Here is a 23,254-nt window from a genome sequence, read left to right on the forward strand (position 1 = left end):
CAGGATTTTGCAGAGACAGGATTTTGCTACAGGCCTTTTGCGCGAAAAATCCTTTGCGCGAAAAAACCTTAGCGCGAAAAGTTCTTGGCGGGAGAAGTTCTGCGGATAAGTTCGGAGGAAGTTCGAGGAAGTTCGAGGAATTTCTGGGGGGGGAGGGGTACCAGAAATTTTTGGGGGGGGGGGGAACACTAAAAAATGCCACATCCTCTGTGGGAAAATGACCACAAAAATTGCTTGAACTTGTGGACAAAGACACGTCCACCAAGAACTGATTAATGCCAGGAAAACTTATCGAGGCATCACAGGTTCACTGGTTTTCACTGGATGAACCCCCACTGTTTAACCCCCCATGAATTTTACAAAAAAACATTATTCAGTGGTTAGAATTGAACTGAATATAAAAAAGTTAATTGTTTGAGACAATAGTTTTCAAGAAATATCACTGAAAAAATAGTTTTGACAAGAATATACATTTTTATCACTCTGTAAATGATAACTTCAAGAGTGATGTTTTGGAATTCAACAGAATTCATAAGTGAATAACATGGCATAATTACAAGAGTGAGACAAGAAATATTGCTGATTGATATATAGAGTAAATTATTTAGTTTTATATATCAAGACAAAGTTAACAATCAATATCTTATAATTTGATGCTTGTTCGGAGTACCAGAGAATCAAAATTACAAATAATTACCATTAGCGACAAGAAGGAACTGGGAAGATTATTATTGGTATAACACCAGAAAATCCTTACCAAACTCAATTGTTCCTTCTCTCATCAGAGATATTTTGTGGTTTTTAAAACCAAGTAAAGCAATACAATAACCAACCACTTAGTAAATGGGCAAAATTGGGTTGGTGAAGCAGTTGGGTTCATGAGAACCCTGGGTTGTCCCATTAGTTGGGTTCAACCACCTTATCTAAAAACAACGATTGACAAAAATGGGTTTTAACTTCTACCCATATGGATATAGCAACCCAAGAGAAAGTTAGGGTCGGCCAATAAAAAATATACCCCAATTTATATAAACATTAAGTACAAGGTTATTCTAATATACGGTTATTCACTAAATAATTATTGGTTATCAAAATAGCAGCAAAATAATCAGCATAGGATGTGTCTCACTTAATTGATATACATTGGCATTATTAATTCTCCATTTAAACCCTCCATGTTTGTGAATATTATCAGTCCATAATTAATCATCAATAAAGAATCCTCCAAAATTCAACAAGATTTACATAAATGACAATAGATTGCACTAATTTCCTCGATTTTTCCAATAATTATTAACAATTTACAAGGCATATGGTATTCATGTCAGATATTGATCAAGTACTGACTAAATTTAATCAAGATGTGTATATATATCTCTCAGAATTAATTAAATAAGTCAAAAAAAGAAGAATCATAGGCGATGCTAACAAAATGAGAACTGCATATTGCATCAACAAAAAGAAATCACTCTAAATTTCACTCTTCAATTAACAATAGAAATAGCTTGAAGAGCTACATGCTGTTTGCGACAATATGAAAGTTCATACTTGTCGGGCGATGAAGGTCGCAACTCAACGCCAAAAGCCACACTAAAACACAGTAGGCAGTCTTAAAATCAGCTGATCAATTCAATCACTCAGCCATCGATAGAATATCGAACACAGCAAAATCACGACACTTATCACTGTCAAGAATCACTAATTGTGAGAATGTCCAAAAGTCTTGGTGGAGGAAAGGTGACACAAAACACAATTGAATCTTAATAACTGGGGCCACCTCCACAGCTTATCTGGAAACGAGCCATCTCGGGGATTTTTCCCCAAGTTATTCTCCCGTCCTCTCCCTCCAAGCACCCATAGATCCTCCACCTTACCCCATCTCACAACCACAGTAGACCAACACTAAATTACATGAGTGAATTAAGCAGATGAGAATAAGCAAGTACAATACAATATTTCAGAACAATTTCAATTACAAGCATAGAAATAGACTTATTATTCATTATTCAAAACAATATTATTAGGAATCAAGAGAAATACAACACCGAAATCAAGCATCAAATAGTATTTGAGAAAGAAAACATTAGGATTCATTGAGAAAAAAAAATAAAAAAAATCAATGATATTTCATTCCTTTTAATTACTGGAGTTAGCAATGCCACCATGGTATGCCTTTAAATGAGAAACATGACAGATTTTCTCTTTCCCAGGAGAAACTTCCAGAATAACTGTTACAGGAGAGAGGTACTTTTTAAGGACAAAAGGTCCGTTCCACAGAGGTTCCATTTTTGCCATTTTCTGTTCACCTTTAGAATTGACAGGATGGTTTTTGCAGAGAACAAGATCTCCCACAAAGAAAGTGATTTGGGAGTGAGATTTATCATAGGATTCTTTATGCCTATTTCTGGCCTTTTTTAAATTAGCAATTACATGATTCAGGCAGACTTGTCTGTCATTATCGCTGAGATCATTCTCGAATAAAGATTTTGGAATGTCCCACTGATTAATTAAAGGATGCTTTAGTTCTCTGCCGAAAATTATTTTGGCAGGAGAATAACCACTGCTCTCATGAGAGGCAGTGTTCAGGGCAAAATTTAAGTCAGCCAACATAGTGTCCCACGTATGGTGGACATTATTGCACAAAATGGCAAGTGCAGATTTTAGATTTCTATGCAATCTCTCTACCTGATTAGAACAGGGATAGTATGGAGAAACAAAAATTTGCTTAACCCCCAGTTGCAAACACATCTCCTTAACGGCATGAGATTTAAAAACTTGTGCATTATCAGAAACCAAATATTTAGGGAAACCGAATTTCGGGAATACTCTTTGAGTGAGTATTGAAACAACCGAACCAGCCGTAGCCTTACGAACTGGCTCAAGAAAACAGAATTTAGAAAAACCATCTATAAGAGAAAGTACATATTGGTGTCCACCTTTAGTCAAGGGTAAAGGTCCCACAAAGTCAATATAAAGTCTTTCCCAAACTTCAGAAGGATTGTGCGACGATAGCATGCCAGGAGGTGGAGCATTTCTGGGTTTACAAGTTTGACACAGATGGCATTTTCTGACCATGTCATAAACCTCTCTTTTCATGTCCTTCCACCAAAAGTGTCTGCTAATCTTATCATAAGTTTTAGCCATGCCCAAGTGAGCAGACAGACTAGAGCAGTGAAAATATTGAAAAATCATAGGCCTCAAGACCGTAGGCAAAACAGCTCTTCCTCGCTTAATTTTAGAATTCCCATAACATAATAGCTGTCCCTTCAGAAAATAGTTTTTGTCGTTCAAGGAATTATTATTAATCTGATTGAAAATATCCTTTAGAACGAGATCAGTTTGTTGGTGTTTTCGAATGTCGACAAATGACAAAGGCAATTTATGTAACACACAAGAATAAGGAACAGCTGACTCCTTATGAGTGTTTGATTCCACATCTAAAGGACTATTTGTAGATGAGAATGGCTCAATGCGAGAAAGACAATCTGCGACAGAATTAGATGATCCTCGAACATGATGCACAGTGAATTTATAAGAGGATAATTTAAGCACCATCCTGCCTAATTTGCCCAACTGCTTAGGATGAGAGAAAAGCCATGTCAAGGCACCATTATCAGTGTACAAGTGAAATGGTTTTACTTGTAAGTAAACACTGAATTTTTGAATTCCAAAATGAATTGCGTGACACTCCAATTCATAAGAAGAAAATTTACGTTCATGTTCCGAGAGTGCCTTACTAGCAAAAGCCACAGGGACAAAATCGCCATTTACTTTGTGATTCAGAACGGCACCAACCGCCAAATTACTGGCATCGACAAATAAATGAAATTCCTCGTCAAATCGAGGGAAAGATAATACTGGTGGATTGGTGAGAGCTTTCTTCAACTGGCAGAAAGCCTCATTTTCAACGGCTGTCCATTGAAAAGGAACATTTTTACGTTTCAAGCGATTCAGTGGCATAGAAATTTCAGAATACCTTGGAATAAACTTGCAGTAAAACCCACAAAGTCCAATGAATCTGGCCACTTTCTTCACATTTCTGGGAACTGGGAATTGTTCAATTGGTCTCACTCTCTCAGGATCAACTTGCAAGGTTCCATTTGTGATGAGATGGCCCAGAAAAGTGAGTGATTCCACACCAAGCTTAACCTTGTCCTCGCACACCGTCAAACCGGCTCTGCGTAGTTTGTTGAGGACAGCATTAACATGAGATACATGGTCTTCAGCAGACTTGGAATAGATACACAAGTCATCAATATATGGATAGACACAGGAATATTTCAAATCGCCCAATACTTCATTAATGAGACGGCGTCACAAAAGCAGTTAATTTCTTAGAATTCTCAGATAATGGTATTTGATGAAAGGCAGAATTGAGATCAAGAACAGTGAAATATTTTGCATCAGCAAGATATTGGAATGCATGTTCAACAGAAGGTGTTGGATAACCGTCTGATTTAACAACTTTGTTTAACTTACGGTAATCGACCACTAGTCTTTCGGATCCATCTTTTTTAGGCACTAGAAAAGCTGGCGAACACCAGTTTGAATTGGAAACCTCAATCACTTTCTTATCAAGTAAAGATTGGATGTGTTTCTTCATTAAATTAGCCTTTGGAGGTGACAACGAATAAGGATGGGATCGAATCGGAGTTGAATCTAGCAGTTCAATTTCGTATGTCATAACAGATGTGACCCCCAATTCTTGAGAAATCACATCAGGAAATTTTGACAATAAGCCCTTCAACTTATCACACAACGTAATTTCAGTGGACGACAGAACAAGTGATTCGGACGAGTTACTAACTGGCGCCGATTTAAACGCTTCGCAATTGTCCGTAAAAGAAAAAAGAGAATTCGGGGCATTTTCAAAACTGACGTTCGTCGGACGAATAATCATCTTTGAATTACAGATGAAATCCACACCCAGTAACACGGGAAACGGGATTTTAGCTAGATAAAACACGTGGTTCCAAGAAAACTTGCCTATTTGAACCTTGAGTGAGACAGAGGAATTAATATGAAAAGGCTGCCCCGACACAGTGATTAAATCGACGTCAACATTCTTACGAATAACCTTTCTCCGGCAACATTTCAGAGAAGCATAGAAATCTTCATCACACAGTGAAACTGAACACCCAGTGTCAATTAAAGCCTGGCATGGCATAGAATGAAGATTAATAGATAATATTGGCAATCGAGTCGAACACTTGTCACGGACACTCATCAAACTCACAGCAGGCTGAGAAAATCGTCGTCTTTTGCGACACTCGTTCACTTTGTGGCCAGGTTTATGACAGAAAGAACAATTAATAGGAAAAGAAACTTCCCTAGACGCACTGGAAGAGGCAACAGAAGACGTGTTCCTAGAGATACGATGGAAAGTGTTGGAATATTCAGCACAGTCCATTAAATGTTTAGAAGCCTGCGTGATAACAGAGTCCAATTCTACAAATGTGTTAGGCTGATTTGAGAACATAATTGCAGATTTTGTTAAAGGATTTAACCCTTGAATAATGAGTCGCACAATAGAAGACTCGGAATACTGCAAACCCAGCACCTGAGTGGCATTACGCACAGAACACACGAAATCGTGGGGCGTTTCGCGAGGGAACTGAAATCTCTTAACTTTCGTAGTGATCAAGCGATCAAACTCTCTGTCACTAACAATTCTAGCCCAAACTTTTTCTGTGATTTGAGACCATGCGAGATTCAAGTTTAACCCTTTCAGTACCGACTCCAGAGTTTTGGTCAGAAACTGATGAAATTTATCCAAAGTGAGTGTTTATGACCATAGACTCTCCAGTATTTTTTTCATAATTTTTACAAAAACCATCTTAAAGTTATTGTTTGTCAATGATCATGGACAAAGTTTCTTGAGGGATAACGTATCTACCTGTTCTGAACTCTGATGATATGCAGACAGAAGTGGGTCACTGGTATTCACTTGTGTGGTTATCATTTGCTTTAGTATAAATAAGAGTCGATTCACATAATGGTAACAAAAACAATGAAAAATATTAAATATAAATGATGAAATTAAGGATCAGCATATGGGCATAATAGTACGTAGGTAAAATGAAAACAAGTTTTAGCATATAATTTGTACATTCATCTTTTTGTTTCAAGGTAGTGATTTAGGTAAAACATATGGCACAGAAATAGCATTGAACATCACATAATAGTATCACAAGTAAGGATACAAATATAATAATATCAAACGAAACACAAAAATGGATTGGGTACACATGTAAATGCTTCACTTGCACAGGCAAGGTTTATTTCAAATGAAACTCACGGAAGCAATTTCTGTCTTTGCTAAGGCAAAGGTAAATTTGGCACTTTTCACACCTAAAATGTGATTTCCCTTTGCAGCTACCGTTTTTGCATCTTCCTGCTTCTTTTTTCCCACAATGGATGGGAAGATGATCAATTGTGTCATGGCTGATTTCTTTGCTGGGCCGATATTCGTATTTTTGTTTCGGGGTTCCTTCATTTTCATTCTTACCGTCTGATCGACGACCACGTTTTCTACTAAGCAGTGGCTTATTAGCCATGCAAAGAGCCTCAGCCACCCGCACCCTGAAGTGCATTAAATCTAGTACTTGCTTTTGTGGTACTCCGCTTTTGATAGCATCTGCACGGTATTCGAGCCAACTGTTCACAATTGCTAAGTCCACTGCATGGAATATAAGACGCAGAGTCCACTTTTTTGATCTTATAAAAATTCTGTATATGCCAATCAGAAAATCCATTTTGTCTACCCCACCCATCGATGAATTGTATAATTTTATTACTTCTGGCCGTGGAATTTGAACATACTCTTTTTTGATGCCATCCCAGCGTCTTGCCAGGTCTGGATTTCCAACCCCTATAAAATTAGATGCGATATTTACGACCCTATTATCCATCCATTTCACGAAGGCGACGTCTTTAGTCTTACTAGTCACTTCTTCCATTTAACCTCTTTCTTGCTTTAGAACTTCTTTATCAGTCATTGTTGGAGGTTTCGATAATCTATTTGCTCGAGCTGTTCCGGCAGCCAGGATATTCTTATGCTTCAAAGCTTGAAGCATGTTGAAGTTAGTGAAATAATTGTCAAAATAGAGTTGGTGATTTTGATTACCAGTCTCATAAATTCTTTCACTCAAATGAAGAACTACCGCTCCTCCAAATCCAAAAGTTTTTTGTAGGCCTTCCTCTATTTCTGTTGTTTTCCCCTGGTAAATAATAAAGTCATAGCATAAACCACTTTCTCCACAAAGCATAAAAATCTTTACTCCCCACTTATAAGGCTTCCCTTTTATGTACTGTTTGACTGACAACGTCCCCTTGAATGGAACCATTTGTTCATCCACACAGAGTTTTTGTTCCAGGTCTAGTTCTTTGCACCTCTTCTGAACTGCTTGAAAAATAGGACGGACTTTGAACAAACGGTCCTTACACGACTTATCGTGCTCTAAATTATTAACTAGATGGAGATGATTCCAAAGCTTGAAAAATCTATTTTTCGTCATTGCATTGAAAAAATTAAGTCCCAATGCTTTATCCCAGTATAAATGCACCCGGGGAAATTTTAATGCACCCATCATTATATGGAGACCAACCAAAACTTGAAGCTCCTGGCCATTAGTAATGTCAAAATTCAAGGTTCCCTGCTGTAATGCATAAATGTTAGTGAATTCTGCCATTTCCTCAAACAGCTGAGTTGGTATATACCGATAAAAATACTTCACAGGACTCATAGTATCTTCCAAATCATTGTCATTCCCAGGAAGAGGCATCCAATTTGTGTCAACAACTGCTAATGGCCTGCGCTGCCACTTGATGCTCTTGCGGTCTGTAAGATTAACCATTGCGAAGGCATGACTACCCATCATGGGTTCATTTTCGGTCCCCACTTCTTCATTTTCTTCTTCGTTATCAAATTCATTCGTCACTGTAAAGGGAACAAACAATATTATATGATACAATATAATGGCCTCCTGAGTGATTTTTATGCAGTTTAAATAATTTAAAATAGTTACTTTTGGGAACTCATGCACATAGAATGATCAAATTCAATAATTTCATTTTCTTTATAATCTTTGAAGGGCACGGTATCAGGAGTGGTACCGATCCGTTCCAGTGTTATAGTGCATTAAAAGTATGAATTATAATAGTGAAAGCAGTAGGATATAATAAGGATCACTGACAGAAGGAAATAACAATAATGGAAACGTATTTTCAAATTTCCATCCATATGAGGATCTTGTCCACATTAGGATTTGTTTTAGCAAGGCCATGGTACTACTTTCCGTCAAAGATAAACATCTTCATTTGCAACTTATGCTATCATATATTAAAACTTTATAATTGCAACACGACACTGATTCATAAGTCACATAAATACATATGAGAGTAACAGATAAAATGGGTACCTGGGTCTTTTACAGGAGGCAATAAATCAATTTCATTTCCTTCGTTTCCCTCATCATCACTACCTCCTTCTAATTCTGACAGTTCTCCATTTTCAAGAATGTCCAGCACAAATGATTCAAATCGATCATCGTTTGCCTTTCTAGCAGTGCATAAGGTCCCTGTAAAAGTAAAATCATAAAACATATAAAGCTGTAATCCATTAACGTGAACCACCATAACATAGTGCTCACAACAAAATGCTTACCTTAGATACTGCTGTCCTCGTTCAAGGACAACGGTATTCATTAGCATATTATGGTAACTAATATTAGAGAATATATCACAAAAATGCTTCCAAATATTAAGTGAATATTTAGGAAACAAATAAACTTAATTCCAAGAACTTGCAAGAAGTATAACTTACAAAAAATATTGGAAATATGAAGACTTACCACGTTGTTTACTGGAACTAGTTGCCAACGATCATATACCCTACGGTAAGATTCGGCACTCCACGTTAAAAATCGCGTCGTAAGTTCGACGGTAGTGGTGCCAACCGATCCTGCGGCGACTGCGACTGCGGCGGAGAAATGGGATGGAAGGTCCTCAAGGAGGTGGCTGGAATGGGTAGAAGTGCAAGGCGTGGGGGGGGGGGGGGGGGGGGGGGAGAGTGGAAAAACCAAAGGAGGTAAAAAGGTTGGAAATTGAAGGGTTTTTTTTCCAGGGTTAACAAACTTTGAACATAGAAATGAAAGCATTTGAATACACGTGGCGGTCTTCTTATCTTCGGGTGTTGTTTCCGAGGGCCATCGGTGAATGGTGTGGAAGGGGGGGGGGGGGGGGGGGGGAAGACGTCGACTGTGCCCGTAGGCTGCCGTGCGGATTAGTAGGGGGCCTCGAGGACGCGTTCTTCTGAGGGTGTGTAGGTGGGGGTGGGGAGCGGGGGGTCGGCGGTTAGGATTCACTGTATGGTTCTTGTGGGATCTCATTCACGTCGAGTGGGCGATAGGAGGGGGGGAGGTGGGATTGTAACACTTCTGGGAAACGCACTATTGGATCTCAATGGAAAGCAAGGGCGATTTTGAAAGGTAGAGGTTGTCGTTGAGAAGGGAAACCTGGGAATGTTTACGTTGGTGGATCTCTAATTGTTCCAAGGCGTCTAATTTCCTCCCTTTGGTATTTTTATGGAGAACTTTGGTTGCGAAGTTTGGATTGTGGCCGCTCTCAATGATGTGTTTGGCCACCATCGAAGTTGGGTTACTATGGGCGATGCACTTCCTATGTTAATTGAATCTCGTGTTGAAATCTCTTCCTGTCTGACCTATATATTGCGCATGGCACTCGCAACACTTAATCTCGTATACACCACTCAGTTTTTCACTTTCGAATAGGTCTTTGTGTTTACACAAGAGTCGGGATAATGTTGTGGGGGTGTAAAAGGAAACTGAATTTTTCCTTAAGGATTTGGTTGGCAATCTTGTAGGAGAGATCTTTGATGAAGGGAATTCTGCACCATTTACGGGGTTCACTTATCTGCTGTGGGGAGAGAGAGGTGTGGAGGTTCACTGCTTGTTGTCGTCTTTTTTTTTGCAAGCAAAGAGTCGAGTTCCACACTGTATCCATTGTTAATTGCTATTGACTGGCTGGCCAGGAATTCTTTATGGTAGTGATTGTTATTCATAGGAATGTTGATTCATCTATGGATTAGGGAATGAAAACCAGCTAGTTTGTGTGAAATAGGGTGACATGAATCCGCTGGGATGACCTGATCTGTGAAAGTAGGTTTTCTGTATATTGAAAAGACATGGTTTTGTTTTTTAATTTCCACAGACAAATCTAAGAAATTTAATTTTTTGTCAACTTCCAGTTCCATTGTAAACTTTATAGAGTTATGTAGTGAGTTAATGAGCTGGAGAAAACTATCTAGCTGTTTGTTGGTGCCGGTCCAGCAGCACAAAATGTCATCGACGTATCTGAACCAGTAGAAAATGTTTTGGCAATACTGTGGGTGTGACTTGAATAGTTATTCTTCTAGGTGGTCCATGAAAATCTCGGCTAGTATGGGCGAAAGTGGTGATCCCATGGTTAGACCTTCATTTATCTTATAGAATTGTCCGTTAAAGCGGCAATAATTTTGCTCCACACAGATTTCCATTAATTGATACAGCTCTTCTATGATCAGTGGGTGGATGTTTGATTTAGATAGTATTTCTTTGGCTAAGATTTTTTATCTTAGTGATTCCATTGATTTCTAGTGTTGTTCGACGATTGGTAAAATAATCCCTCGTCTGGTTAAAAATTGTCTTCGAAACTTTCTGCGTCAGTAATTCGTTTAAAATATTTGGCCACCACGCGTTGTCGAATGCACCTGCAATGTCTAAAAATATACCCAGTACGTATTTTGGCGATGCATGTTCGGCTATGGAGATAACTTTTTGAATGGCGTCTACTGTCCCTTTGCCAGGCATGAAACCGTATTGATTTTGATTAAAGTATTTCTGCTGCTCGAGTTCGAAATTGAGTAATTTTGCAACCATTTTTTCGTAAATTTTTCCAAGCACTGGAAGGAGTGTGATGGGTCGGTAGGCCTTTGGATCTTCGGGGTCTTTATTCGGGTTTGGAAATTTTTTTAATACACCATGTTTCCATTCCGTGGGGAAAGTTTCACTTGTAAGTAATTTATTGTAGATTTCCAACATTTCATTCATGGTTTGGGGATTATTTATTTTATTTCAACTTTGATTCCGTCGTGCCCCGGGGATTTTTTATTTTTCAGGTCTTTAATGATTTCAGTCAGATCATTTAATTTAAAGGACGTTGCACCTTCACCAGTATTTAGTTTTTCTTTTGTTTTTGCGCGTATTAGTTTTTTATCATTTGTTTCACGATCAGAGGGTAGGAGCGTGTTTAATAGAAGCATTATTGTTACTTCAGTATTATTCGTAAATTCGCCGTTGGTTTTTTTCAGTGTGCTTGGTGTTATAGATTTATTTTTATTTCTTAGAATTCGGTAGGCACCACCCCAAGGATCTTCGTTGCCAGCACTGATAATTTTTTCCCTACTTGTCTTTTTAGCAATTTTTATTTCATAAGCGTATTTATTTCTTGCGTATATGTATTCGTTTCTCCATATTTCCAAGTTATGAGCCTCAATGATTTGTTTCTGACTGAATTTCTTTTTCATTTTTCTACACTGTTTCCTTAACTTTGATAATTTGTTATTCCACCACGGTACTTTTCTTTCCTTTAGTTTGATTTTGGGAATTGCTACTTCACTGGCTTCCGTTATTATTTTCGTAAGGGTATTCACTTTGGGATCTGAGATTAATTCACTTTTCCTGGCATTTATTTCCTCTTTGAATTTTCCCAATTTGCTTTCGACAGATTATAAGTATTTCCGGATGTAGGAGGAGGTGAGTTGATTTGTTTTTCAGTATGTACTACGAAGGTTATTAAACGATGGTCACTTAAGGATTCCTCCTCTTGAACGTTCCAGTCGCTGACTCTATCTATGAGACCTTTGGATAAGGTCACATCAATATTCGAAGTAAAACCATTCGGGCTTTCATACGTCGTTAAGTAGTTAAAATCATTTTCAATCGTCATTTCGTAAAATAAAATAAAATCTTGTAGCTTTACTCGTATAGTAGGTATAGTGCGACACCCAGGTTTCATCTCCAGTGACTATGGACTTGAGAAAAGGATCCCCTTCCATTCTGTAGCGGCCCAAAAATTCACGAGCTGCAGCCACTCGTTGTGACTTGTGTTCGGGCGTCAGCTCTCTCGAAACCCATCGGGCGCAAACTTTTCGAAAATCGAGTTTTTCCGAGACAATCTCATGAATGATGGATCGTGAGATCTCAGGGAGACACTCATGGAGTTTGTCCACAGTGGAACGGCGATCTTCACGTACAGCACTGTCGACTTTTGCCACAAGTTTGTCCGTGACAAATGAGGGTCTGCCTCTTCCACTTTCGTCCTCAAGTGAATGTCTTCCCACCTTAAATTCACGAACCCATCTCCTCACCATTGATTCACTCATTACACCCTCTCCATACACAGAAACAAGCTGTTGATGAATTTCAACCGATTTGAAACCACGGGCATGAAGAAATTGAATCACTCCGCGCACAACAACTCGAGACGGAACAGGCACCGAGGTGGCGGGACGCGACGTCGAGGACTCCATTTCAACGAGTTGCTGTGACTCTGTTTTTTAGGCTACTGAGCCTATCTCCCTCTCATTCTATTCAGAAGATTCCCCTCTTTTGTACAATGTAGCCACATTTGTCAAAAAGTGCCTCTAGCGATCTACACACCAAAATGGAACTTATTTTCTGGATGACCCCCGTAGCATGAAAAAACGTCGTTGAACGTCGTCGTCGATGAAAAAGCGTAAACCAGTGGAAGGAACACTGGAGTTCCCAAACAAGGAGAAAACTAAAGCGTGAAACCTGACGTTTCAAGGTGGGCCTCATCTGTCATGGGTACGCGGAGAGAGGAGGTTGTCATAACAAGACTGAGGATAGGAAACTGCGCCATGACTCACTCTTATCTATTCACGGAAGATGTTAGCGAACTATGAGAGGTGCAAATGACCTTGCTGTCGACGCACCCCAAAAAAACGCATCTCTGCTACTACTACGGAAGATAAAATCCCGCCTCAGTGTAATGTATGCGACTCCGTTATTAGTGTAAAAAATTTCTTGACAGTGTGTGACTTATACCAGGTATGGCGAAATAGAATGGACCTTGTCGGAGTATTAAAGGACATGCTCCGTGACGACCCTGAGTAACTTAGCCACACAATTCATTGTTACCCTTTTTAAATATTTAACCCAATTCTTTGGTTCCTTGCAAGTATCGAAGTAGTCTTTTAGCACAATTCCAATGTTGAGCCCCATAATAAGCATTAAATTGACTTAGGTAATTTACTGCTTGCACAATATCTGGCCTAGTCCATATACTTAAGTACATTAACGAACCTATTAGAGATTGATAGGGTACATTTGGTTTAGGACCAGCATTTCTTTCCAGACAAATGCCCTTTTCCATTGGTGTTCTAACAGGATAACAGTCCTTCATATTAAACCTTTCTAGGATCTTATTTAAATAAGATCTTTGAGAAAGCTTGACTTTCCCATCTTCACAATATTCCACTTCAATACCTAGAAAATTTGAAAGTTTTCCCAAATCTCTGCAATCAAAATTCTTTTGAAATGTCAATTTTACAGTTTTCGCTTCATCCTGATCATTAGAAATAATAAATACATCATCCACATGCACAGCAATAATAGTTATAACATGATGAGTCTTATGCTTCATATAAACACAAGGGTCACCCTTTGATCTGACATAGTTTAAACACATTGATATCTCATGTAACTTGGCATTCCAACATCTAGATGACTGTTTCAATCCATAGATAGCCTTTTTTAATAAACATACCTTTTCCTTATTGTCAAGATCAACATAACCCTCTGGCTGTTCCATATACACTTTTTCTTCTAATTCACCATTTAGAAAAGCCGTACATACATTAATATGTTTTATAAATAAGTTCATATTTACAGCTAAAGACAGAATTAACCTTAAGCTTTCAGCTCTAACAACAGGAGAGAATGTGTCGATATAATCTAAGCCCTGCATCTGAGTATATCCTTTTGCCACCAAACGAGCCTTATATCTATCAATTGTACCGTCAGGACCAGTTTTTAATTTGAATACCCACCTATTTTGTACAACATTCACATTTGTAGGTCTAGGAACTAAAATAAATACCTTATTCTTTCTAAAGGACGACATTTCCTCATCCATTGCATTTTTCCAGTGAGCTTTATCCCATTTAGCTAACGCTTGTTCTCGCGTTTCGGGTTCATCATTCATGCTCTCCAGTTCAGCTTTGTACACCAAATAGTCAGAGTAATCACAGGGTTTTCTGTCTCTTAATGGATATCTACGTTCTCTTAATTCCGCAGAATTTTCAGTATTGTCATTAGAGGTCTGTGATCCCCCCGAATTGTCATCTTCGAGGTCTCTCTGGATTTCTATATCTATCTCTTTAGGCTTAGTTGGGACATGAATTAATATCTCCGAGGTATCAGGAGACCCAACAACACCCTCATTATCGCCTAGTAGATTTTTCATTGGAAATCTTTTTTCGTGAAACAATACACTTCTTTCCAACACTATTTGATAAGGATTTTTGGGATCAATTAAACGGTATCCTTTCTTCTCACTATCGTACCCCACAAATATACACACTCTACTTCTATCACCAAGTTTCTTACTTTTTTCTTTTGGAATTGAACATAAGCACTGCATCCAAAAACTTTAAGATGACCAACATTGACTTTCCTTCCTGTCCATGCTTCAAATGGAACCTTTCCTTTTAATGCCACTGTAGGAGACAGATTTTTAAGATAAACTGCAATATTAACTGCTTCCCCCCAGTACCTGTTATCAAGACCAGCTTGTTTTAGCATAGCCCTACTCTTTTCTAAAATTGTTCTGTTAGCCCTCTCCGCTACTCCATTCTGCTCAGGTGTTCCAGGGATAGTAGACTGCCGTTGGATGCCTTCATTGTTTAGAAACTCAGAAAACACTTTGGAAAAGTATTCCCCTCCATTATCAGACCTTAAACATTTGATAGCCCCCGCACGGGGGGAGGGGAGTTATCTCTTCCTTTGGGGAGTCGCGCCCCCACGGACCCGAGCCCACCGAGGAGACAAGCTCGTAAAAAAACCCCGTCGCTCGCTCGGATAGTGTCCAGACAGCATGTGACTCTGCTGTTCTGAGTAGCCGTAACATCTGGCGTCCAGAATCACCCACGTGTTTGCCGTGCGTGGAGACCCGTACATGGGGGAGAAAGGGATCCTGGTGGGTGAGTTCTCCGGCACCCAGCCGGGCGTCGGAAACCCGGTATGGGCCGGAGTTCAATACCCCACTTCGGCCCTGGATTCCCCGAAAACGGGCGGCCGAGAAGAGCCCAGCTCGGTCAATCGGCTCCTGGCGGCTGGGGAGCTTGGCGGCTCCTTCCGAGCGTACGCCAGGACGGGTTAGTGCTGGAGATATGGGGGTCTCCGTAGGGCGGCCGAAGGCGTGTGGGTTCGGAGGGCCCCCGCGCCGGAGGTTCTAACCCAAAAGAGACCCCCTATCGAAGGTTCCTATATCCCTTGGGTAGCCCTGACGTCCATTCCGGCTTGCGGGTGGCGTCCCAAATGTGTGGCTCCGTGGTGGGTGGGGAGCCCAGGGGACGAATTATGTTCTTACTTTCATGGAGACGATTACTCTTCCTCCACCAAAAAGATCCCGCCCGGACACGGGCGGAGGAGAAAAGTCTTTTGAAAGCTCGAAGCGTTTTTTGTCTATGAAATGCGCCAAAGAAGGTGACACTCTGAAAAAGGTGTCTCCCTTTTTCATTAAAAAAGCTATGCAATCGATAATTACTGGAGAGCCAAATTCGGTGAAAAAACTAAGAGATGGTACCCTACTAATAGAGACTGCGAACAACATCCAAGCTGAAAAATTGCTTAAAACTGAAAAATTACACGACATCCCAGTTAAAGTCGAGATCCACCGCACTCTAAATACCTCTAAGGGAGTAATAAGTCACTACGACCTTCTTTACGTGGAACCAGAAGAGATCAAGAGAGAGATGGCCCCCCAGGGCGTCATCGACTGCCGCAGACTGACTACGAAGCGAAACGGTGAAGTGATAAATACCACGTCAGTAATTCTCACGTTCGCTCTAGACAAACTGCCCGTTAAAGTCTTCTTAGGATACGAATCTGTAACTGTGCGACCATTCTTCCCTCAACCGATGCGCTGCTTCCAATGCCAAAAATTCGGCCACATCGCACCGCGATGTGAGGGCAAGGCCACCTGCCCGCGCTGCGGCAAGGACAAGCACGATGGGGACAAATGTGCGGAAGCGGCCTGCTGCGTGAATTGCGAGGGTACCCACGCGGCTTACTCTCGCGATTGCCCGAAAATGAAAGAGGAACGGAAGATTATGGAAATAAAAACTATGGAAAAAATATCTTACCTGGAGGCAAGGAAAAAGTTCAAAGCCCTTAGTGCCCCCTCTTTCTCGCGTTCCTTTGCCGCAATCGCCTCTGCTCCAGTTAAGAAGTGCACCATTTCTACACAGACGGAACCTGAAAAGCAGATAGATTTATTAAAAAAAAACAAATGCGAGTAACAATAGCAATACTAAAAAAAACACCCCTAACTCCTCCGTAGTGTCTCCCAAAAATACAACAAAGAAAACCACCAGAAAACCTGACCAGCGAGAGAAAACTCCCTCTCCTGGTCCCTCCGGCAAAGGTATGGAACCGATGCAGGAGGACATAGACGAAGATCTCTGTATTTCGGACACAGAGATCGAAAAAGTCAGGAATAAGGGAAGGAAAAGTCGCTTAAAGCGATGATTCCACAGACTTCCGGGCTAATGCTGCTCCAAGTTTCAATATTGACATCCTTTTTTTTCTGTTTTTATTTATCTTTTACCCTTTTTAAACCCTTTTTATGAATTTTATATTACAATGGAATTGTAATGGATTTTATCGGCATAAGGAGGAGCTGGCTGTTTTAATAAATGATTTTAACCCTTTCTGTATATGTTTGCAGGAAACGCGTTTTAAAGATACAGACAAGGGATATTTAAAACATTTTAACACTTTTAGACTGGACGATACTAGTGGCCAACGAGCCCATGGTGGAGTTTCGGTTTTTGTCCGGGAGGCTCTTTACACCTCCCGAATAAATCTTAACACACCGTTCCAAGCGGTAGCGGTGACGGTGCACGCTCCCGAGGCGATAACGGTGTGCAACGTTTACCTGCCGGAGGGTGCACCCGTCACCCGTTTTAATCTAGAATCCCTTGTTCACCAGCTACCTCAGCCTTTTATTTTACTCGGAGATTTTAATGCTCACGATCGTCTATGGGGAAGCACCCCGGAACAGTGCAACCGCAGGGGACGTATTTTATCAAGTTTTATTAGTGATTTTAACCTTTTTTTACTCAATAACGGCGAGAAAACCCGTTTTAACTCTTATAGCGGCGATTCTTCCTCCATTGACTTGAGTATTTTATCGACTAGTTTGGTCAATAAACTCAAACTCTCTGTGCATAAGGATCTTAGTGGGAGCGATCACTTTCCCCTTTTAATCAAAAGGGAGCAAAATATAAACCCCGATTTTATTAGACCAGGCTGTTGGATTGTCCGGAAAGCTGATTGGCATCTTTTTAACTCAAATTTTAACTACGTGTGGGATAAAAACAACGACTGTGTAACAAACGTAAATCTTTTGACATCCAGCATCATTCAAGCCGCCGAAATTAGCATACCACGATCTCGAAGCATCCTTCCAAGAAATGCGGTGCCATGGTGGAATGAAACCTGCGCAGAAGCCATTAAAAAACGTAAGAAAGCTCTCCGAATTTTCAACAAGTATCCTACAGCAAATAATCTCTCCGCTTTTCGGCGACTAAGAGCGAAAGCGCGTCAGGTAATAAAGGACGCAAAGAGGATTTCTTGGATGAATTTTGTCTCCGGTGTCAACCACAGGACTCCACTTGCACAGGTATGGCGTAAGGTGAGGAGCATATCGGGTAGCAGCCAGCATCTAGGTATATCCTTCCTAGAAGTCGAAGGAAAGGTTATCACTTCTCCAGCTGCGATAGGGAACGTATTCGCCCAATTACTCGCCAAAGTGAGCAGCGACGAATGCTATGACCCTTCTTTTGCGATCCTCAAGAAAAGGCTCGAGAACGTCCCTATATCCTTTATGGAGCCTAAAACAACGGCAGACTACAATATGCCATTTACCATTTGGGAGCTGAAATCTGCCATTCATGACTCCCACGACACGTCCCCAGGACCCGACGAGATCCACAATGCCTTCCTCCGAAATCTATCGGAATCGGCGTTGCTGGAAATCCTTGAAACTTTTAATCAGCTCTGGGCCAATGGGGATTTTCCTCCGTCCTGGCGGGAGTCCGTCATTATCCCCATCCCAAAACATGGAAAAGACCGAGCTGACCCGAATTCTTACCGGCCGATTTCTCTCACCAGCTGCCTGTGCAAGTTAATGGAGCGAATGGTAAATCGACGTCTCATTTGGTGGCTGGAGCGTCGAAAACTCCTCTCTAGGATACAATGCGGATTCAGACGGAACCGTTCCACAATGGACCACTTGGTCAGAATTGAAAATTTCATCCAAGAAGCCTTCCTTCTCCGCCAACACGTAGTCGGCGTATTTTTCGACTTAGAGAAGGCTTACGACCGGGTCTGGCGACGTAAGATTCTACGCGTATTACGCGAGTGGGGTTTTAGAGGCTGTTTGCCCATTTTTATACAAAATTTTTTAACCAACCGTGTTTTTAAAGTAAGGACGGGACAGTTGTTGTCAAATTTTTACCCTCTTGACAACGGAGTTCCCCAAGGCTCGGTTCTGAGCGTGACGTTGTTCGCTATTGCGATCAACGACATAGCTCACTGCATCAAGGAGCCAGTGTTAGGGTCACTGTTTGTGGATGATCTCGCGATTTTCTGCAGATCATCTAGGGTCGTGAATGCATCGCGTATGGCGCAACTCACCATCAATAAACTTCACAAATGGACCCAAAATAACGGCTTCCTTTTCTCTTTGGAGAAAACAAAGTGCGTTCACTTTTCTCGCACTCGGGGCGTCCATGTAAATCCCACGTTACACCTAGGTGGTAGAAACCTCCCATTTGTGGAATCAGTCCGTTTTCTGGGGATGACCCTCGACCACAAACTCAACTGGAAGGAGCACATTAATTCTGTCAAGGTAAACTGTTTGAAGTCTTTAAACATTTTAAAGTTTTTAAGCCACGCATCTTGGGGAGCAGACCGCACCACCTTAATTTTACTCTACCGCACACTGGTGCGGTCGAAATTAGACTACGGCTCATTCGTGTATGCGTCCGCACGCGAGACGTATTTGAAAGCACTTAACTCAGTGCACAACGCAAGTCTGCGACTATGCACTGGGGCGTTTAGGACCAGCCCGATTCCCAGTATATATACCGACGCAGGCGAGCCTCCTCTATGCTACCGAAGGACCTGGCTTCTTTGTAGCTACGTTTCCAAAATTTTAGCAATGACGAGTCACCCATGTTATAGTTTACTTTTTAAACCCCGTTTTATTAATGTTTTTAACCGAAGGACTAAAGCAACCAGACCAGTAAGCGTTCGTTTTAACGATTTTATTCGCGGATGCGAATTCACGCTACCTGAAGTGTATCCTGTTTCATTCTCGGAACACCCCCCTTGGATCACTCCCACTCCGGTGGTGAATGTTCTTTCACGATCTCGACCGAAGTCTTCCACAACTCCCTCGGAGTACCAGCGTTTGTTTGCCATGTTCCGATGGAATCACCCCAACCTTACCCCCGTTTACACTGACGGTTCGAAAGATAACTCTGCTTGTGCATGTGCAGTGGTCTCCCCTATCCACGGGAACATCAGAGCAAAGCTTCACCCGATGTGCAGTGTGTACACGGCGGAGCTTTATGCCATAAGGACAGCTCTAGAAGCCCTAGATGACCACGGCGGCTCCTTTGTGATATGCACTGACTCCAGGAGCTCGCTACAAGCCATCTCTGGCTTCTCACCCGTGCACCCGATCGTGCAAGAAATACACTCTCTCCTGCTGACCCTTTCGAGAAAGGGTTTGAATATCCATTTTCTGTGGGTACCTGGACATGAGGGGATAGCCGGGAATGAGATAGCAGACGCTATGGCCAAGGAAGCTCTGAATAACGAAGTTCTTGTCTCAACGCTGGTTCCCCACGAGGACTTACGAGCATCTCTAAGAAACGTGGTATTTGGAAAATGGAGGGAGTCATGGAGGATTCTAAATAATAACAAGCTCCGTGGCATCAAGGACACGGTAGCAGCGTGGCCCTCCTCAGCTCGTAGTAATCGGAGAGAGGAAGTAGTGCTTACACGATTGAGGATAGGGCACAGCCCCCTGACCCATGCGTATCTCTTTACTGAAGAGAAGGAACCTCCCCAATGTGGGGATTGTAAATGTCCATTAAGTATTAGACACATCATGCTAGATTGTGTTAAGTACCGCGAAGCGCGAAGGCGAAATAATGTAGGGGGAGACCTAAAAACCCTTTTAGGAGACCACCCTACCAACTTAATCTGTACATTTCGGTTTCTCAGAGAAATAAACATTTTTAATAAAGTCTAATTATGTACACTTTCAACGAAGACATCAGATGCATTAGATTACTTTATACATAACAATTGTAATTAAATAGCACAGTAGTGGTGCAAAATGACCTTGCCGTCAACGCACCCTAAATCCAAACACTACTACTACCATTTGATAGCTTTGCCTGTTTGCTTCTCCACCAGTTTTTTATACAACTTAAAATTTTCAAATGCCTCACCTTTCGTTTTAAGTAAGGCTACAAATGTGAATCGTGTCTTATCGTCAATGAAGGTTGCAAAATATCGATGCCCTCCAAAGGATGTTTGGTCTAGTGGGCCACAAACATATGAGTGTATAAGGTCTAAAGTGTTTTTTGCTCTTTGAGCCCTTCCCCTTAGAAATGGAGCTCTTATTTGTTTGGCCCTTATGCAGCTATCACATTCAATGTCTATGCACTCTGGATTCAGGACAAGACCATTTACTAGACCCTTTGACATGCGGATCATGTTACTCCTACTTAAATGAGCTAACCTTTGAGAAGAAAGACTGACTTTTATTACTGAGTCAGACGAACATCAAAAATACAAAACAAAAGAACTGCGTAATTAACAAAAATGTTCTTAATCTTAACAACATTCACACTCTTCCGTAACAGGGAAGCTAAATACGGTGAATTATAAAAATTATCCACCCATAGATTGTACCCTTTAGAAAATAATAGCTCCATGAGATGGACTACTATCTTCGAGCTTTTCAAATTGTCATCAACATTTGTACTACATATAATATCTTACCCAGAACCAGTATATACTAAACAATTCCATAGATATCCACTTTTTGATTCGCAAAGTTCAAACGTTTTGATTCTAAACATTGCCGCCTTCTAAGGTATATATTGCTTGAAATCTAAGCGACCCTTCTAAAGCGTTAGGGATTCGTCAATACAATCATTTTCATCGGGAACATACAACGTTTGGAATTTTGATCTAAGAAAAGAAACTATTGGGTGCACCTTGAAGATCTTTTTAGGTCCAGTAAATTCTCCCTCCGCGTCGTTATTTACAAAGTGCAAAAATTTTGAAATTAGCTTAAAACGATCTAGTGACATCATTTGGAGTTTCCATGAATGGATCACTCGTAAAATAAGATTTTACCGATGGCTTCTGTATAATTCCCTTAAGTATAAATATTCTCAACATGATGTACATTTCCTCCCTCGTGACATCTCGCCAATTATTTATTCGGGAATGTGGGGTTGGAATAGACTTTGCAATAAATTGCTGCGCATACCTATTTGTTTCACTGCACATCAAATCTATCACTTCGCTATCAAATATTTGCAGAAAACTGTCCAAAATATTGTTTACCAGTTTTTGCGGTCTTGATTGCCCAAACAAAAGGAATTTTCGATGGCCGATAAGTGTTGCCGACTCTATTCCAGGAAAATGACGTCGGTAAAGATGCACTTTCGTCGGCTTCGTCTTCAAAATCATCTAGAATAACTTCATCCTGAGCGTAATCCCGAACACCAACAACACTCAAATCACTCTGGGATAAAATAGATCCCTTATCACGGTCACTTTCGTCAAAAACACGCAAAAGGTCTTTATCTGTAACGCAAGATCCTGTTGAAGCACTCGCCATGTCTCACGGGTCACAAATAACTAACTTCCTGAGTGAACAGAAGGCAAATTCCCACAGGGTTTTAACGAATAGACGAAGATGGCAGCATCGTACAACCTTTTCTAGTGTAGACCCAAAGAAAGGTAAAGAAAAAAACCGAGAGATGGCTTGAGGGAAGGGTCATAAATGGGACGAGGCAAGTGGACGTACCCCGTACTTCGAAACGCTGGAGGGACAGATAATAGGGTCCATACGCGTGTACGTCGAAACGGCTTGAGAGGTTAACTTTAGATGAATTCATGAGTTGTTTCTGTAACGTTACTTCACCAATTGATTTTGCAGCTTGTTGCATTGTGTCCATCGACTTTTCCACCTCAGAAACGGGATTCTCTAAAATATTTTCCACGAAACTGGCTTTTTTTGGGAATAGTTAGCTTCGTATGGGTCGCGAAGTTAAGCTTCAGAGCTTTAAACTCCGATTTCAATTCTTCTACGTTGGATGCCACGTTGGCAAGCCGGCACTTCCGACAACGGCAAGAAAAACACCTACAGCTGATAAACTTGGATTCACTCACTATGTGCAAACATATTTCATTCAAGCCTGAACATTTATAGTGATAAATATTATCACAAACGTCACACGGAATAACTTTACCCACCATCTCGAAGCTTAAATTGCACGACGTGCAACTGTGCAAATCCATCTCCGCCGCCATCTCAAACGTAAATTCTGCTCCTGGTACATTGGTTCAATAATAAGAAAAATAAATGTCTTAAATATTGTCCTCGATGCCTTTCATTCATATCCGCTAGCAGGATTTCAGATGCAACAGCACAATTATTGAAAAAAATAAATGTCCAATAATAAAAGTCCAATCCCCCGCACGGGGGGAAGAGAGTAATCTCTTCCTTTGGGGAGCCGCGCCCCCACGGACCCGAGCCCACCGGGGAGACAACCTCGTCAAAAAACCCTTCGCACGCTAGGATAGCGTCCAGACAGCATGTGACTCTGCTGTGCTGAGTAGCCGATACATCT

The 23,254-nt window shown here is 40.9% G+C and overlaps 1 protein-coding gene across 1 annotated transcript; it reads right to left on the reverse strand.

The window, feature by feature from the left end:
• Nucleotides 1-6,959: 6,959 nt before the first annotated feature.
• Nucleotides 6,960-8,873, reverse strand: LOC124163022 (piggyBac transposable element-derived protein 3-like). Its single transcript, XM_046539805.1, has 3 exons — nt 8,853-8,873; nt 8,421-8,579; nt 6,960-7,939 (listed from the first exon to the last, which is right to left on the reverse strand). Exon 3 carries the CDS (start codon nt 7,878-7,880, stop codon nt 6,960-6,962), a length of 921 nt encoding a protein of 306 aa, XP_046395761.1. The 5' UTR covers nt 7,881-7,939; nt 8,421-8,579; nt 8,853-8,873.
• Between the last annotated feature and the right edge of the window lie 14,381 nt (nt 8,874-23,254).

Source organism: Ischnura elegans, chromosome 7 (assembly GCF_921293095.1).
Source record: "Ischnura elegans chromosome 7, ioIscEleg1.1, whole genome shotgun sequence".
In the NCBI taxonomy this organism is placed as follows: domain Eukaryota; kingdom Metazoa; phylum Arthropoda; class Insecta; order Odonata; family Coenagrionidae; genus Ischnura; species Ischnura elegans.